This window comes from Lactuca saligna, chromosome 2 (genome assembly GCF_052625555.1).
Source record: "Lactuca saligna cultivar CGN05327 chromosome 2, ASM5262555v1, whole genome shotgun sequence".
NCBI classification, from domain to species: Eukaryota; Viridiplantae; Streptophyta; class Magnoliopsida; order Asterales; family Asteraceae; genus Lactuca; species Lactuca saligna.
This window is the reverse complement of record NC_136418.1, coordinates 81,831,928-81,851,962: the sequence shown is the minus strand read 5'-3', so window position 1 is coordinate 81,851,962 and position 20,035 is coordinate 81,831,928. Positions and strand designations below refer to the sequence as shown.

General features: G+C 36.3%; 1 protein-coding gene across 1 annotated transcript; it reads left to right on the top strand.

Annotated features, from left to right (window-relative positions):
* The first annotated feature begins 12,429 nt into the window (after positions 1-12,429).
* Positions 12,430-16,403, top strand: LOC145031108 (Leucine-rich repeat (LRR) family protein). Its single transcript, XM_078979605.1, has 10 exons — positions 12,430-12,661; positions 12,753-12,824; positions 13,132-13,224; positions 13,637-13,718; positions 13,837-13,893; positions 14,028-14,092; positions 14,443-14,538; positions 15,066-15,152; positions 15,254-15,334; positions 15,545-16,403. The coding sequence occupies exons 1-10, from the start codon at positions 12,563-12,565 to the stop codon at positions 16,016-16,018; spliced, it is 1,206 nt and encodes a 401-aa protein (XP_078835731.1). The 5' UTR covers positions 12,430-12,562; the 3' UTR covers positions 16,019-16,403.
* The last annotated feature ends 3,632 nt before the right edge of the window (positions 16,404-20,035 follow it).

The following is a 20,035-nucleotide window of genomic DNA, read 5'->3' as shown; positions in this document are numbered from 1 at the left end:
AGGTCGAAGTCAGATTCAAGTGGGAGAGAATTGTAACATCCGGAATTTCAGGTATTATATTTATTATTTTTATTTTGAGTTTTGAGGAAGAACTCGACGAGTTGGTGCGTAGACTCGCCGAGTAGAGACGCGATTTCTCACCCGGATTAATAACCGGACTCGGCAAGTCCGCGTTGTTTAATGAAACCCTAATTTCTCGGGTTTGGGGCCTATTTAAAGGGCCTTATGGCCCATTTGTGCTCACTAGCCCCCAGAGCGAAACCCTAGTGAACTTGAGTGTTTGGAGTGAGAGGAGGAGCCATTGTCGATCTTGGAGGTGTTGTCTAGCAAGGGAAAGGAAGCTATAGCCAAGAGGAAGCAAGAAGGTTAACTTCCTGAAGATCTGAGGTCCAGAACATTACGTTTGAGGTACTATTTTCGAACCATTTTCTGTTGAGGTGATGTTTATGTTGATTTAGGGCTTATTGAGCCCTTTTGTGACTAGATCTAGTGCTCCCATGGTCCCTTAAGCGAGTTAAGTTCTGGATTTAGACCCATGGAGGTCCAGAGTGCCTCTTTGTTCAAGCTTTATATGAGTCTATGGAGGTTTTGGCTTGGGATCATTGTGTGTGAGGTTAAAACACCATTTATGAGCCAATAGGTGTGATATGAGCGCCAAGACATAAACTTTACGTGATAAATAAGCTTAGAAAGACTGGATCTATGAGCTACTGGAACAGATCTGACCTCAGAAGGTCGTTTGGGGTTATGCATGGAATGCACTCGCCGAGTCCATTGGCAGACTCGACGAGTTGGAGCGAGTTATTCCGTGTTTTCGAACCAAGGGTTGGGTAATCGAGTTGGGTGAGTGACTTGGTGAGTCGGAAGGGATTCGGAGGAATCGGGTCCTCATAGGGACTCGGCGAGGCCACGCTAGACTCGGTGAGTTGGGTTAACCGTTGACCATTGACCAGAGTTGACCGGTGTTGACTTGATAGAGTTAGTCAACCCTAGTTGGGAAAGTGTTAATTACAGATATATTTGTGTATACGAGGACTATAGCTCGGGAGATCGAACACTAGTGATTTCAGGGATTTACGAGTTACCGAGATACGCAAGGTGAGTCTTCTCACTATACTTTACCTTGAGTAGGTAAATAGAGTTATGTGATACAGTGTTTTATATATATTGTTTGTTGCATTGCATTCTTCTATGTGATTTATGTTGTGCATGCTTGCAAAGTTAGAACCTGAGGGTTCACAGAGTTTGGGTGCACGGACCCACATAGTTATAGCCTCGAGTAGCTAATATGTGTTATATATGGTATTTTGTGGAACTCACTAAGCTTTGTGCTTACAGTGTTTTGTGTTATGTGTTTCAGGTACTAGTGAGGATCGCGGGAAGGCGCCGGCTTGATCAGTACACACACGGGATTTTTATGCTATGAGATCTTGGGATTGATATATGTTATAAATTGAGTTTCAAACAATGATGTTTTTATGATTTACAAATGAATTATGTTTTTATAAAATGCGAAAAATTGTTTTGGAAATTTACGTTGTTACATGTTTATCGTCTGTTTGAGAGTTCTAAGCCTAGCACCTTCAAGAGGTGATGTTAGGAAGTTTATTCTAGAGTTCAGTATGTAGTACAAAAGCCGGAAAACTCCAACAATTGGAGTTTACGGCCGTAAACTAGAGTTTACGGCCGCAAACTCTAGGGTTTATATATGACACTTTGTCATTTTTTATCACTTTTACCATTTCAAGCCAAAGAACTCATTCTCTCTCAAGCACCATCCGAGTTTTCTATTAGATCTTCAAGATTGGAAGTGTTCCTTTCTTTGAATTATTGATACAATACTTTATCTAGTATAGAGTATTGATTTCATCCATGAAATCACTCCATTTTGATAGATCTTCAAGTGTTCTTCATTTCACCAAGTACACACACTAGTGTTCTTGGACCTTAAACACCCTTACAAGCTTCTTATAAGTAAGTACACTACCTTTAGGTTGTTATATGCTTGAATCACATGTTAAACAACTAGAAAACATCAAGAAACTGAAGAACAAAAGGTGTTTACGGCCAAGGAAATCTCCTTGGGCCGTAAACCCTAATTTGTGGTGCAATGTTCCCACAACTCCTTCCCAAGCCTTGGATTTGAGTCCATAATCCTTCCAAGAGGACCATAGGACCATAAACACACAAAATTGTACAATTTACCATGAGTTTACAGCTGTAAATTCATTAGGCCGTAAACCCATGGCAGTGAACTCATGGGGGATTACTATTTGGGTCGTAAACTCCTAAGTGAGGCCCTACACCCCTTAGATGCAACCCTTTGTACTCCTAGTACTTGAATCAAATTGTTTTCTATGTACTAGGGTGTCTATACTTGCTTAACTAGTTGTTATAAACACTAATTAGATACATATATGTGTCTTTATATGCTAAATAGGATCCGTGTGTGTTCAAGTCTTCACTTGACACTTAGCATCCTTTATCGATCTTACATTCGAGTTACTCACTACAGGTGAGTTCATACCCCTTAACATATATTTAAATGATTTTAAATGCTTTTATGGGGGGGGGGATACAAGTAGAAAACATGTTAGTTATATAATCAATCACATGTGATTTATAACTGTGTTTCAAACAAAGGATTTCATATACTTTAAACTTTGTTATCAAACAAACTACTTTTAAATCATTTTATAAATTGACATCAAGTCATTATTATTTATTGTTGAAAACTCTCTAAATGTATCACAAAACCTCATTTAAACTTATATACTGTCAAAAGCATGTCTATATATGTATAGTTATATAAATAATGTTTAAAGGACTTAGGACTGCTAACTCGCTTTATCTCCATTTTCTTATTTTGATGTGGACTTAGGGGTATCGGTTATTTATCCGAAGGTCAGCTAAATATTAGATATATATTATGTATACATATGTAGATATAAAAGTACTATCAATCAGTTCAGTAGCTTTGGGTAACAAAGGTATACATTCAGTCATTTATTCAATTATAGAAATCACTAGTAAACTATAATAGGTATAGTTTAGGAGAATACTATCATATACAAATACTATAACAAAGAATAATATAATAGAGAATACTATAACAGAGAATACTATACATAGAATACTATTACTATAACAAGTATAATATAACAAGGTTCAGAAATAACATAATGTGAGACACTACTGTTGGATTAGTGTGTAAGTCCATAACTAGAATTGGTAAGACTTGACGTGACCCGGCATGGTCCATTTGGGTTGCATGGCATCATGCATTTGGATAGACTATAATGAGAGAAATAACACTTAAGGTTGGTTAATATATTATAAGTTCTAATATATTAATAAGGTTATTTAATTAGTACTGATCAAGAATTAATTAAGTGATCAAAAGGAGACTAATTAAATATATGGGTTGATTGTGTAAATCATTCATTCTTATATATGTGGGCTTGTGATCCAAGATTCCTTATGTTGGGCTAAGTCCATGGGGTGACCCATGGATACTCCATGGAGGTTAAAATGCATGGAGCATAAGGAATGGGTAAAGTTATGAGTTACATGGAGTAACCCTAATATCCACCATATAAAAGAATCCCATGGCTCAAGAAATCTGACACTAGTGTGGGTACACTAAGAGGGCTAGTCGATTTCACTAGAGAGAACCAAAGTATTCTTATTATCAAAGTCTTCCAAGGTGTTTTGGTGATTTGTGATTCCACTTGAGGCTTCCACATTATTAGGGCTAAGCTCTTAAAGCTTGAAGACATCAAGCTACACCAAAAGGTATGTCATCTAACTAGTCTTTGTAGTATAGTTGCCTCATAGTATGCTAGTTAGGATTAAAGCCTTGGAAAGTTCTTATTTGCATGTATAATAGAGAAAACATAGATCCAAAGTTTATAGGGTTGCATGTACACCATAGGAGTGTTAGAATTCTCAAAACCCAACAACTACTTCATGACACAACGACCATTTTGTTGTGTCACGTTTTATAACCAGAATCTCCTGGAGGGAGAGCGTGAGTTTGCGTATAGATCTATACTGGATTGACTATCCTACACCCTTTTTGTTCGCTACTGTGGGATTTGCAAGTCTACCGGTGCCAAATGTCACTTCTTCCGATGTCTTTCATCATTGTGTTATAGTCAGTTTAGTATGCTAACAATCTTATCACATTTTGCCTTAATTAAACCATTGGTTTTAAGGTAGTTATTACTTCAGTAGTTAATACAAATAATACTACAGTACACATACATTTTCCCATTATATTTAAATTGTGATCTTCTCACATAAAGGGTAATATAAAACTATATTTTGGTAATGATAGACATATTTGGGAAAAGCATTCACTTTTACAAAGAAACAAACATACAAAACAGTCGGGTCTTGGTAGAAGACTACTTTTTACACTAGTAGAAAATATAGGACTTTCTAGGAGTTTTCAAACATATACAAACATTTACATTGAACATTTACGAACATTTTCATCGAACTTATACAAACATTGACACTAAATACTTATGAACTCACCAGCTTAAATGCTAATAAACTCATTCAAAATAACTTGTATTCTTAGGTCATCAGTGGATAGGTACCGATGGCAGGTTTTGAGAAGATGGAGCACAGTCAAGACTCGTCTTTTATTTTGATTATTCATGTTTAGTGTCTTATTACTATTAAAGAACACACTTGTATGAAATTATACTATTAATGCAATGGATGATGTTGTTGCTTATTTACTACTTTGCATTGTTATGATACTATACATGACGTCCTCCGCCCAAGAAAATTTATGCTATTCCAGTTTTGGGGTGTGACACTAGCTGACTCGCCGAGTCACTCTACCGACTCGCCAAGCCCACGACAATCTTCATCGGACTCGTCGAGTTGACCATGCAACTCACCGAGTCCCTTCAATCCATTATTCATTCAAATGCCTTTTAAGCCATGATAAGGTCCCATATTGCAGATCCAACTTCCCAAGGCATGTTGCTCATTTGAAGTTGCAAACTTTACGTGCATACAAGGCTCTAAAGCCTTATAATGAAGAAACCAAGCTTGCAGTGGAGTTTTACACTTAAGGAGAGGCTCACACTTGCTAAAGTTGAAAGCTTTAAGGGCTTAGACACCAAAGAGAGTTCAGATCTAAAGTTACAACTTCAGATCTTAGCTTATACCCAAGAATAGCTTCTTATTATGCTAGAAAAGGCCAAATCTTTAACCCAATAAGATCTAGAATGAAATGAGGTCAAGGAAAAGACTTGATAACTGCTAAAAGATGCTAACTCAGGTAGATTTCAGATCCCATACATTCTTTGCTCCTAGCCACTTGCTCTCCAAGTTCTTCTTACAAAGATCCCCCTCCCAAAGCTTGAAACACACAAATAATGGAGCATACTCACGGATTAGGGTTTACTGAACTCTCAAGAGGTTGCAAGGAGGCTAGTGATCCTTTAAATAGGGTGCCAAACCTCGGAAATTAGGGTTTCATCCTCCAGCACCTACTTGTGGAGTCCCTTCTTAGACTCGACAAGTAGGTCACTTAGAAAAGTGGACCAACCCGCTGCTACTCGGCGAGTCAGGGCATTCAACTCGTCGAGTAGACCTTGAATTATGAAAATTAACCATAAATTAATACTTGAGAATTGGGGCATCACAATTCTCCCCCACTTGAACTAGACTTCGTCCTCGAAGTCTGTCGCGGTGAACAACTCCGGATAGTGCTCCCGCATCTTTGCCTCCGGCTTCCACGTCCACTCGGACCCTCTTTAGTGCTCCCACTGTACCTTTACCAAAGGTACCTCCTTGTTCCACATAACCTTCACCCTTCTCTCTAGAATGACCACGGGCCTCTCAACATAATTCAGGCGCTCATCGACCTGAATGTCATCCAACGATACTACCGCCTCCTGATCCATGATGCACTTTTGCAATTACAAAACGTGAAAGGTGATGTGAATCCCAACCGAACCTTTTCAAAAGGTCTATCCTACATGCCAGTTTGCCAACTTGACAAAATCCTGATAATCCAAAATATCAAAAACCCAACTTTTCCTCTTCCATGAAGTGAAACCTTTGTGCTGACAGGATATGCATCCTTCTGTTCCCAAAATATTATACACAATCAATCCATTAATAAACACGAACACTTATGCCTGGCCCAATCAGCCTCGGGATGGAATACAAGACATGCCTACGATAGGTCCAATCATCCCTAGGATGGAATACACTCGTATCCCACACATGTTTGGCCTAATCAGCCCTCGAGTTGGAATACCCAACACATAAGGTCTAATCAATCATAGGGTTCGGTCATCCTCAGGATGGAATACCCTAGATTGAAATAACTTTATGATCATAAATTGTTTCTACTCATAACTTAAGATCCAAGGATCTATCCTTGCGTCTCATCCACTATCCTCCGATTCATCACAACCGAGTGCAACTCCCCCGAATCTTCAACAATACATATATTCCGAATGTGCTCCTACAAAAGACATAATCGCACACTCATTGTTAAGAGAAAAACTTGAGACACACTTGAACAAACGTTAGAACAAGTATAGTTGCGGAATAGTTTATCTCAAAGGATCTCAAAGCTCAACAATAATAATAAGTTAGAGTTAGATAATTAGAGAGTTAGGTGCGGAAATGTAAGGAAATATAAATGACAACAGGTATTATATCAAGTATACACATAAGTTGATTCTTAACAAGGAATGCATTCAAATCAGGTTAGTAAGTGAGATCAAACTTAGTGATTAAGTCAAGAATGACTTGCTCCGAAGAGAAATAATATCCCGTTATATTCTGGTGAACTTTGAGAGCAAGAAGGAGATGAGAGTAATAACACAAGATATGAGATTCAATATGCATAGTGTTATCTAATATTGAATAAGAAAGATTAAGCTCTATTTATAGAGACTCAAAATATTACATTTGTTCAACTATCTAAGCGTAGCCATGCAAGGCATACTGGACAAAAGAGAGTATTATAAGAAAAGCAGATAAAGAGATAAACTAAGAAAGCTAGATAGTGAACTGCAGATGATGATGACTTCGGATGGGGTTGCTGAACAGAGTTGATTGCGGATCTTAGAAGGCCATGGTAGACCAAGTTTAAGAGGGTCACTTTTATGATTCAACACCCATGCTAAGAGTATTGTCGAGCCCTAGCAGCTAACAAAACCCTCAATCTATCAATCTAAAAACCCTCAGAGTCGAGCACACCCTCAACCGAATACTCAAATCGAACTTAATTCCTAACTCTAACTCCAACTTGGTTCCCCAACTTCTACTATCTAGCACCAAGAAGATGTGTTTCTTATGCTGGGGAGTTTTACCAAACCACCAACCAACACAACCTTCAAACCAAACAGCCATTGGGGCCTCAATTCTCCCTGTCGGTTGGTGAAACTTATCTCCGCTTCAAAATCTCACCCGCTTCCGCATCCCAGGGTAACTCTCCCCCACTTAAATTTGACTAAGCCTTCATAATACATGAAAATTAGAGGATTCCCAATCATTCTCACTTCCTAACGATCGATCCGATGACAACCAACTCTTTCCCACTAGTGCTCCATTACTAGCTAATCCCAATTGATCACACACTTCTAAGAACCAGACGAATCCTTCCTAAAACCCAGTGAAACCAATAATCACTAATGCTTGAATGACCCCATACTCAAATCCTGAAGACCAAAAGATAGATGTTCCAATTAATACCTTGGCGACGAGCTACTTCCCTTGCTGCTTTCGTCCGTCAATCAAGAACGGTTGCTAAAACCACTAAATCTTAATAATGTTGAATAACCCTTCTACGGGACCCTATCCGCAGACCTCCCACATAATACCCCTTTTTCCAAAGGTGTTCCAAAAAAGTCTCCGGCTCTCAGGCTCTAGAAACCATTCCATTCAGGGTTTGCATCCTAACCCACTCACCCCGCTCAAACGTCCACAACTGAACTGCAGTAGTTCCCTCTACCTAAAACTGGGCTACAAGCTACTCCCAAGACATAGCCTACAATCCCAACAGTGCAATAGATCACACAATCAATCCTTGTCGTCTGATACAAGAGATCCGAGGAAAACCAGACCTCACAAAATACTTATGTCACATCGACCCACCTGCGTTCATTGGTGCTGAAATAATGTTGCCTATCCCTTCAACCAACTGACCTCGAGCTGGAATACAACCTAATCCTAGGGTCACAAGTCTGCTCACTCCTTCAAGCTCGAAAAACTAAGAGGGCACAACCCTTGCCCTATAAAACAACAATCCAATCCATCGATTGCTATTCCACTTCCAGCGGCAAACCCCAGCTGAACATAATCATCACTCCTTTCCAGAGTCCCCACGACTCACATTCTGGCCTCGAGCTAACCCCCGAGCCTCAAATCTAAAAACTCATGTGCTAGCCTCTCTCGCTCAACCTGCGAAAATATAACGAGTCCAGATCATCTCCCTGATCCCAGATAATTGCAGCCCTCTGCTCATCAGAATATGTATCAGCAACAAGTCTCAGTACTGGAAAGCTCGAACAACTCCTCTCCATACCGTCGTTACAACTGCTGAAGTTGCTGCAGCAGCCGTCTCAGAAATGGTTGCACCGCGCCCGATAGAATACTCAACCATGGTGGTCTTGAAAGACCCAATCATCTTCGGAATCTGTCCTCGAACGATCTTTATCACCTCCTCCCGGATGATCTCCCTAACATGATCCTCTGGAAAAGCTGGCTTATCCTAGCTACTATCTCTCAATCCTGATCCGGATCCGGACTCAAAACGTCTCGAATAATCCATACCATAACAGGGAACCAACTTCCAACTAAACCCCAGGGGTTGTGACTTCCTTGCTACGCGTATGGGTCCTGTACTTTCATTAGTACAGGACCATACTACCTTCCATACCTACATATATTTGTATCAAGTATCACCACAGCACCCTAACAATATATGTAAACATGGAGAGTGCTCAATCCTCACTCCTAGAGGAAGCCTAACTATCTCACAACCGACCTACTGGTCCCACACAATCTACCCATCCATGAAACTTCCACCAACCCTGTAACACTAGTGTATACTATCCATACGTAACTCTAGACCCTATAGACTTTCGGATATCCGATCCTACCCTAAGCCCCCAATCAGATAAAGACAGAACATAAGGCCAAATAAAACATTCTTAGGCTATAAGATCTTAATTGTGTATAACCGTGATGCATACACTAAACAACTACATTAATGATGTCAGTCTCATATAAAGGAGATCCTAGGCTAGCAAATGCATACTACGTAATGATCACATATGTATATAACTTAAGACCGGGTCAAAGTCCCCATATATGCACATCCAAAACTCTATCGTCGATACGTAAATGATAAGTTGGTGGACAAACAATAGCAAATCATCATGTTGTTCATATAAACCATGAATGTTAGGGTCTATATAACTGTCCAACAGTGCTCGTTGTTGTCGTGAAACGTCTTTCTTTTTCATTTTTATCCATGGGGACTTTAACCATATGGATATATGTGTTTCTCGATACGTACACCTAAGAGCTAGCGGTGACATTTATAATCTTCCCGTGGAATCACTTTTATCTCCGACGGGTCTACAAATGTAGGCGTAGCTACATTGTCGAGGTGTATAGCAGACATCTGGTCCGTTATTCGATCGCTTCACGGTATGAAAAGTATCATCATATGAAAAGATTAAATATAATAAAGCTTTAAACAATTAAATGTGTAAAAACACATATGTAATTATTTATGTACCTCAAATCTTTGTTCCCAAAACTCATCGTAATGTGCAGTACCAAGTTCCTTTATGATAAGTGGTTATACTTGGGTTACCTTATCAACCTACATCATTTAATGGTTCCATACTATTAAATTATCAATGATGCAATAATTATTATACCATAAAGTTAAATAACAATGTACAAGAGTGAAGTTATTAACAATGTCCTTCCAACCCCTATCAGGTACCATCATCATCTCCAACACCCTTATTATTAGGTTGTATGTGTATGCCTATCATACCCTCAAGTTGTAAAATACACATCTCACGTGTCATCAACTGCTTGCAACATTCAAGAAGCTCCTTTTGCAACTCAACTATCATTTGGTCCTTATAGTTGCTGGTACAATTGATAGTAGTGGTGGTTCAGATGTATATAAACCTTTGCTATCATTTGGTCGTGCCTTCTTTTGTGGAGGCTCATAAGTAGGTGACTTGCAAGGTGATGGTGTCAGAGAAGGTGCCCTGTGAATGGGTGTAGTAGCTAAAGGAGGGCGTTCAATCCATATGGAGCTAAAAGACCACCAGGCAGCACGACTCTCATCCATTGTTGGCTGCAACTTCTCTATAAACTGGTTATCCTGCTAACATAATTGTACATCATGTGTTAACATCATTATACATAGGGATTGAAATTAAAAAATTTATATAAATAATCATACCCCCTCAATGTTAATAAATTTAAAGCATTGCTCCTTCTTTAAACCCGTAAGCTTCGATCATCCGACAGCCCGAGGGATAACATTTGGTTGCCGCATACCAAACAAAACGCTCATTGGAAAACTCTCTATAATCCATATCTTAAAGAATGATGTATCAAAATATTAGCAAACAAAAAACGTTAAATGGGTAATCATGTATTTTACCTAAAAACCGTATAAAAATCCGGATATGGTTTACACTAATTTTTGAGGTTGTGTTTCTTTTTCTTTCTTACGATATATAAACCTATATAGCTTATTGAATATTGTCTCTAACTGAGAGTATAACTGATCCCAAATTATCCTCTCTCACTGGTATTTGCATTGTAATACACAATTAATTCCATAAAAAAACATTAGTAATGATAATTTTAAATTAACGACATGTTACTTGTTGAATTCATAAAAGGTGGATACCAAAACCAAATACTCGTCTTTCACAGGCTGACTAGCCACCCGACCATTGAAACCCTTCTCTAACATATATAATAGATAGACACGGCCTGCATCCTCGTCCGATAACTAATGAAGCAATCTTTCAAACACATCAATGACATGTTGCAATTTTACGGACTCAATATTCTTAACCACAGGAAAGATACGTGACCGGAAGGCGTGACTAGAATTCGTGGCACCAAAATATTTACCAAATTGGAATTTGGTGACAAGACATAATTCCGTATCCTTGAACGTCAACTCGTACTCCTCAATCTTAAAAATCAGTTCTGCTACTTCATTTCGAGTGTTTGTCACGACTTCTTTGCATAACACGTAATATGAAAGCTAAGGAGCCACCCTCTACCTCGATAGAAATATCTAATCACCTTCCAAAAACATGACTTTCGGAGCATAGCCTCGTGTGGCGATCGATCCTGAGTTTCACAAGAATATCCGCAACTATGGCGGGTTTGCAAGAAAATGTAAAAAGCATCAAAAACTTTGTCATGCTCCAAAAAAAAATTACTTTTAAGATAATTTCAGAGTATAAAGGTGCTCTGGAACGAACTACGATGAGAATTTCGGAATTGTTCTTCGTATTCCGAACTTGTTCTTTATATTCCGGACAAGTTCTTCACATTTTGAATGTTCCATAATGCGTATATGTGTGCCAGCATACCAAAATTCGAAGTACAATAACATAAGGTGCTAAATAAACTATTTTTGGGTTGGTCTTAATACAAAATAACTACCTAACCAAGAGATTAACCTAGCATTCAAACATGATCTTTGGACTTGGTATTTTATAGTAATAATCATAAAATAAATCAAATAAAAACGAAGGAGTCAAGAACTGACCCGTAAAGAATCATGTGTCGTATCTTCTTTGCATTTTTAGTCCGAAATGCATAGATATTCTTGTATACATTCGTGAATATTAGTGTGTACATCATTGTTTCGGAACATATCAAAATGGATTGGATTGTCTGTGTTTAAATGGGTCATTTCAGAAATGATGATTATTTTTTAAAAAACATTTCAAATTGATTAATTAAAAAACAACATAAAAGCACAGTTAAATGGCTAGATTACTTAATTTCGAAAAAAAGGATTTGTTTTTAACGTCTAAATTGTAAGTTAGGAAAAACGCGGTGGTAACGCCGCCCCAACCTTGCTTTATGTTATGAGATGCGGTAATGAGAACATGAGTCAACACCGAATCAAATCCTTTCTTTATTATTTTTTTTTTTTCTCTCTCTCATCTAACACCATGTTATAACATGAAAAAGAAATGTGATGCCACAAGGTTTGAGTGTTATAAGATCCACCCTCAATGGGCCTATATCTTTTCCTCTTAGTTAGGAAAAGTTTTAGACCCTATGAAAAGAAAGAAAAAAAATATGTTTTGTGTCCTTTTGGAGTAGTTATGTGCTTAGAAATATAAATGTAAAGATAAACAATTTCAAAGTTGACGTTTTTTCTACAATGGTCTTCCTTTAAATAGCAACGTTCTTCCGTTTCTGGGCTCGGCGGCTACGGGGGGTGTATCGTTTACACAACCATACCAGCTGAAATAGGGTTTACCAGAAAACAAAACACACCGACGTAATGAAAGCCTTAACCTCCAAACAGGTTTTGCAGGAGAATCACACCTCTGATCCTAACGCCGTTACATCTTTTACCTTCACCCACAGAGCTCTATCGGATGTACACACTTCAATCAATACCGCATTTGGCTGATTTTCTATCCATTGCTCTACTTATGTTTACGTTTTCCATTCCTCAAATTTCTTCTTAGGTTTCGTGCTTGGCTGAATTCAAGAAATTGGAGAAACTGGACCTCACCTTTAACAATTTGTCGTCTCTTGAGGTAAGCTTTACGCATCCATTTGGTCCTAGATGCCAACGCCTTTGATTTTTGAAATCCTAAAATTGATTTTGATTTTTTTATATTTTCTAATGAAAGTTAAATTCAACTACATTAAAACGTACAAGGAGTCCTACAATTTGCCGAAATTCTGGCGCCTGATAACATTATAATGGTTTTCGCTATCAATCACGAACGTGAAAGATACCAGTTCGATCCCAGAATGAACATTTGTTTCTTTTTGATTTTTTTTTTTTTATAAGAACGGTCAACATCAAGTAATGTGGGTTTCATGTAATTGATAAACTAGGGTCTGAAGCCATGTGTGAACCTGAAGTGGTTATCAGTTAAGCAGAACAAGCTTCGAAGCTTAAAAGGGATTGAAGGGTGTGTTTGTCTTACGGTGAGTTGCATTGCATTTGTTTCAATTTTCTGTCAATAAGATTATGATTTTCTTTCCATTCTACTGTTCTGTATTCACACAACGCCTTTGTTCTTGCACAACTCATATAAGTCATCCCTTTATATATCCACAAATCCTCTTCATCTTCTTACAAGCTTGGTTGAATTCAATGGAAATGGAATTCGAGATTCCATTCCATGACATGTTTGGTTGCCGAATAAAATTTTATCATATTTTTTCAAATTCCATGCTTGGGGGATTTCACCATTCCTTGAGAGGGTGGAAGGAGTTCATTTCCATTCTTGGTTTCTTATTTAAAGACCAAAATAACCTTGATAGGTGAACAATAACATACATAATTGTAATCTAGCTGTAGCAGATGCCTACATTTATAAACTATTTATTGAAGCAGGTACTTAATGCTGGAAGCAACATGCTTCAATCAATGGAGGAGGTCAGCAGTCTTGTGAGGCTACGTGCACTAATCTTGAATGGTAATACAACACCAAATTCTTCTTTGATTACTTTTTTTTTTTTTTTTTTCATGTTGTTTCTATCTATCTATCTATCTGTAGGAGACTAATACAATATACACTTGTTTTTTCTTTGCAGACAATGAGATTGTTTCAATTTGCAGGCTTGATCAGATGAAAGAATTAAATACCATAGGTATGATGATATATGAAGTTGATAAAGATTGTAGCATTAAAATTTTAGCTAATGATTTTCTGATTTAATCATTGTCGATATTATCAATCCCATTTTAAATCCACCTGATTTCTGCTTGTGTGCCCTGCCTGCAGTCCTCTCAAGGAATCCAATTTCTAAAATTGGTGAAAGTCTAGGCAAGGCTAATTCAATCACAAAAGTAAGTAGCCTTTCTGGATGAGGAGGGCATTTCTGTCCTTTTTGCATGAGATTGAGAATGAATTCATGTCCCATTTTGTTCCACCTTTCTGGGTGGGATTGGGACAAAAAAAATGCAAAATTTTGTCCTCATTGACATCAGCTCTACTCGAATGTTGGCGAAATTGTTTTGCTTTGTCCTGTGTAACAAACAGGTCCTTAAGAAATAACTTCAATTTAAATATTTTGGGTTCCTAGGATCTCCCTGGATATATATATATATATATATATATATATATATATATATATATATATATATATATATATTTAAATTCTCACTAGTGTTGATTTATGTGTTGACTTTGACTGTAGCTGTCTCTTTCAAACTGCAAAATCCAAGAGATAGATTCTTCAATCAAGTATTGTATGGAGTTGAGAGAGCTCAGGCTTGCACACAATGAGATCAGAGTATGTCATCTTGGATTTCCCACATGCCATTTTTTAAACATTATTACTTATAGGTTCTACTGTTTCTTTCTTTTTTATTTAACTAGATGTAATCTGGTAAGTTATGTACAAAAATGTTTCTTTTCTACTTAATGCAGGAAGAACGACTTAAATCAGAATAAAAGAGACTTTCTCGATTAACTCCTATTAGTTTTTTTTAGAGTAAATTACTGAAATCGTCCCTATGGTTTGGTCAAAATTGCACGTTTGGTCCCTAACTTTTTTATTTTGCATTCAGATCGTCCTGTGGTTTGATTTTGTTGCATTTTTCGTCCCTTACATAAATCAAACCACAGGGACGATCCGAGTGCAAAAAAAAAAGTTAGAGACCAAACGTGCAATTTTGACCAAACCATAGGGACAATTTCAGTAATTTACTCTTTTTTTTACAAATATTATTCAAATAATCATTAATCCGTACAACAGTTTATGCATTCTGTTTCAGTTATAGATTGGTGTTATAGTTATACTGATTTTGTTTGTGTCAGGCTCTCCCTAGTGAGTTGGGTCGGAATACAAAAATCCAAAATTTGGATTTGGGAAACAACCTGATCACAAGGTGGTCAGATCTTAAGGTTACAAATTATTGAAGCTCTTTTGTTTTTTTTTGTTTGTTTTTTGGTTTTTTAATTTACTTGTGAAGTTAATGGGTAAGAGCTTCATTTTGGAATCACAGATACTTTCTTCATTCACAAACCTGAAAAACCTGAACCTAGTTGGGAATCCGGTTGCAGACAAGGATGTGTTAACCAAAAAGGTAACATACTTTCTTCATTGTAAATTGTAATGCCACTACACTTACTACCTCTTTAGAGATTAGTATAAATTTTTTTTCCTCCCATTTCATATGTAATGTAAAAAAAAACTAAGATATGAAGTTTAAATAAAATGTGAAGAATGATATTTCTAGTTTTCTTATTGTTTTCCAATAAGGGAAGAAAAATAAATTATCTAGTAATTAATACAGATAAAGAATCTGGTCCCAAGCTTACACATATTCAACGGCAGACCGATGGATAAAGTCATTAAGAAGGCAATGGATGATAATCATTCAGTAGTTGATGCAAAAACGGGACAAAAGATGAAACAACACAAGCAGCCAGATAAGCCCACAAACAAAGACAAGGACGAAAATACCCCTTCAATGGATCCCAAATCAAAGCGCAAATCAAGGGACTCCAAGGACAAATCCGTCATTGACACCGAGGATGTAGCGAAAGTACGTCATGATGATGCTGATGAGATGGTGTACATTGATGCTACTGAGAAGAAAGAAAATAGAAATGAAAAGAGAGAGGATGATGATGATGATGATGATGTGGCGGTGGGAAAGAAAAAAAAGAAAGTTAAGAAGAGCAAAGCTAGCGGTTCTTTGGCGGTGCAGTTGTTGACCCCGGAGCCTGAAGTCGGGTTAGGCGGGCCCTCCGCATGGGATCTCTGAGTATCATTATACACGTATGTATAAGGTTGGCTTACATCTTTTATTGATTTTTTTTCTTCTACGTATCGATTCACTTTTTAAGTTGTAACATTAGTCTTGTCCTTCTGCAAATCCTTTTATTTTCTAATCCCGAGGCATTTAGTCATGGCCTTTGGTGATTGTAGTGTTGTGTTTGGTTTTACGGCTTCTTGATTTTGGTGTAATGTTTATGATTTCTTGCTTGAGCAAATTGCAGGAAATAGCAACATAGTCTAATGTACTTTATTTTTTTTTACTTGTAGCAGCAATATACTTGCATTTCCTTGCAGATTATAGCAAATATGTACCATGAAACTTACAAAATATATTTTATAATAACATCATACTTTATTTCTTTTGACCATAAGGTTTAGCAATGTACTTCATTCTTTTTCTTTTGATAATAGCAACTAGATTATGACCCGCGTTAAATGTGGGAGAATGTATAAATAAAATACAAATGTATATAGATACTGCAGAATAATTATAAAAAAATCAGGGTTATTGGTATTATTAGTTGAATGAAATTTCTTGTCACATATGACAACATACTTTCAAAATACATTGTTATTTTATGGTTATATTGTGAAATATAATTGTTTATTTCAAAAAATAAAAACTTATTTATGTTTCTTCAAAATGAACCGTATCAACCCCCCACAATATTAATTATATAGAAATTTTAACAAATAAATATAAAAACAGTTATGTTTGCTTGATTTAGATATTGCCCATGACTCATTGAAAATGTCAAAAGATATAATTGGCACACAACTTGTTATTATGAGTCGGATAGAAAAACTTGAGGATGGGACAAAAAAAGCATGTAACACTATAAAGTTGCAAACAACAAAAACATATGATGCTAAAAATCTAGAAAAAAATAAAGCTAAAATTTATACCTAGTTGTGAGGTGAGCCTAGTGAAGTTATGTTAGATTCTTTGAAACATTTCATCAAGCACCTAAGGTGTCTGTTCTAATAACTCATGTTTTGAATGTAAATGACAAAAAAAAATCCAATGTTACAGGAAAGTGTATGAAATGAACTAAATTAACATATATTTAGATTATGCAAATTATTTTGAACAATGTTCTTTCAAAAATATATTTATTGTTGTTGGATACCTACATACAAAGCTTAATAAATTTTTTTTAATTGTAATTATGCAATTTGATTCTACCATATAAATACGACTACATTGAACATTTAAAAATCAAATAAAAAATTTGTCTATAATACCGTAAATCTGATATTCAAGGAAATAAGATCATTCCTAATTTAGATTCTAACTTGTTAGCCTACTTCTGATATGGTTCAAATACTAATATTTAGAGAAATCGAGGCAAAAATGTTGATATTAAATGTTGTATATTGTTGTTACCAGTAAAAAAACTAAGTTGTTTAAAATTAAAACTTTTTCTTTTCATGGTAAGTATGTTGCTATAATTTGTAAAAAAAATCACATAGCTAGTGATAGATAAAAAGAAATGTATGTTGCTATTGTAGTTTGTAGAAGTTGTTGAGGATCGAGTACTTAAGCCAAAAAACCTTATGTAATGTTTTTTATGAGATTTCAAAAATAGAAATATAATTTTGTTAGTCACATAAAGTAATCTTTGAAATGTTGTATTTACTGTATAGAAATATACAAACTAGAGGGGAGCCCCCGCGATGCGGGGGTCGGATTAAACGTTTTTCGTTTGTTGTTTTCTCTATGTAGAGGAGATAAAACAGATGCAAATGTAAATACATACATGATTGGTCTTTCTTATCTATTTTTATGTTGAAGCGAGTTAGTAATGTGACAAAATTTTGACTTTATGTTGAAAAGCTAAAGGTACGGTTTAGTACCTGACAACGGAATAGACAATTTCCAGGAGAAGAAAACTTCATAAACATGCTTCACATGTGGTTTATTGTGTGTGTGCATTACGGTTTATATATGGAATGAGAAAATAGACATAAACGATAGATTATATTTCTTAGAGGTGAATACAAGGCTGAACCATGGATCTGTTCATAAGCATAGCATCAAAAGAGGAAACGATTTAAAGAGACAATGGATAATAAGATGACAAAAGAGTTGGTGATTTTCTTGTTGTTGATCAGTCCATGTATGGTTGATCATCTTCTGGAAGTGTTTTGAGTAGTTTCCTGAGCTCCTGGATGGTCGTTTCAGTTTCCTTCTTTAGACTATAAATCGCCATGATTCTTTTTGATGCCACGTACGTACTGTTGTTGATGAGGTCCTTCATATCTAGGTAGTTGGTGTACTTTAGCTAGCGGCTCATGTTCTCTAGCAGTTCCTTCTTCATCTCCTGGTTGAAGTAGAAATGGCTTTCGAGGTTTGTTAAAGCGACTAGCTCTTCCCCCGCTTGGCCAATCAGCATATGAATGATGCTTTCCATTTCAGCCGGTTTCATTTTGTGGGAAGTGGTTTTTGCTTTTGGTTTTCCGATGGGTAGTGTGATTGGATGTGGTATGGAGATGTTATGGGGTTTGTTGATTTATAGGGAATGTCGAATCTCTTGAGTGTTGAAGAGGGGTATTAAATGCGATGCGAAAGGGCAAAGGGTTCTTGGTGTACGTAACCGGTTGCAATCGATTGCTATGTCCTTTTATTGTAGGTGATGTAAGGCTATTTAGGATTGACGTAAGTGTTTAGATGTAGGAATGGTGATGTTTATCCGTTACATATTCTAAATTTTTTGTAAAGGTAAAAAATTGAAAAGAAGATAACCCACAATTTGGTTATCGGAAAAATGGTCTAACTAGTTTTTATATGATATTTATACAAAAATGTTGTAATTGATGGCTTCTTTAAAAGTGGAAGATGTAACTTAACTTTTAAACATTGGAACCATTATAAAAAAAATGTCTGATATTTTTTATGTCATTTCATATTTGGAAAGGTAGTGTTATAGTTGAAATCTGTGATAATTAATGGTCTCGTTGGAAGTGTGTTAACAGGGAAAAACATGTAATGAATTTTCATATGCTTTTTGTTAAGTCTGAATATATATTTGGAAAACATGTGCCATAAGAATGTAGTTTAAGCTTTCGACCTTGGGGTTTTTAGGGGATGGCATGATTTTTGTTTTGGAATGAAGCTAGGATATTTGTTGTTGCGTATAAAATTTTTGTTTGTGAAGAGTGTTGTCATCATTCGTGAATAATCCGATTAAAGAAGATATATTATTAAAAATCATGTACCATTGAAATGAATGTCCTTTATACCAAATTTTGTGTATTTGGTATAAATAGAGAATAAACAAAGGGCATATATATATATATATATATATATATATATATATATATATATATATATATATATATATATATATATATATATATATATATATATATATATATTAATAGAAAAGCATACTACATGTGGCAAACCATCCAGATTAAAGACATATATGGTAACCTACTATTCGATTACAATACTAAATAACCCAAAAAGCAAATATGTTTAACATATACTAACATATGGTTAAGACACCACAATAATATTAGTTGTTGACGGTTTTAAACATAGCAAAACATGAAGAGGTTACAAAAGAACGGGGTGTCATTTTATGGGTGCCTGTTTATTTTTTCCGGGCGCGTTTGACATCTGCTGAAGGCATCGGCTCATCTGTAAGGTGTTAATCAACAATATCATAAACAGAGATTTAATGAAAGTGATATGTGTGTTTATGTATGTGTATGTACCATTTGTAGTAAAAGTGAGGGTACGCGCAGTCTGTCCTCTGGTTGTGTCTGACATAGGGGGGTTGTGTTCCAATGCAGACCTTGTTAGTGGAGGTTGTGATGGAGTTGCTGGAACAGCTGATGGTTGACTTGTTACTGGTATCTCTATGTCGATTATGATGAACCGTACATTATTGTCAATTGATGTTTTTAGCATTTGAATAGACATTGTTCTTTGTTTCCCCCCTGTGCTGACTGATCACCACTGGTAAGGTCTTTCTGTCAAGAGCTATATTGTCGT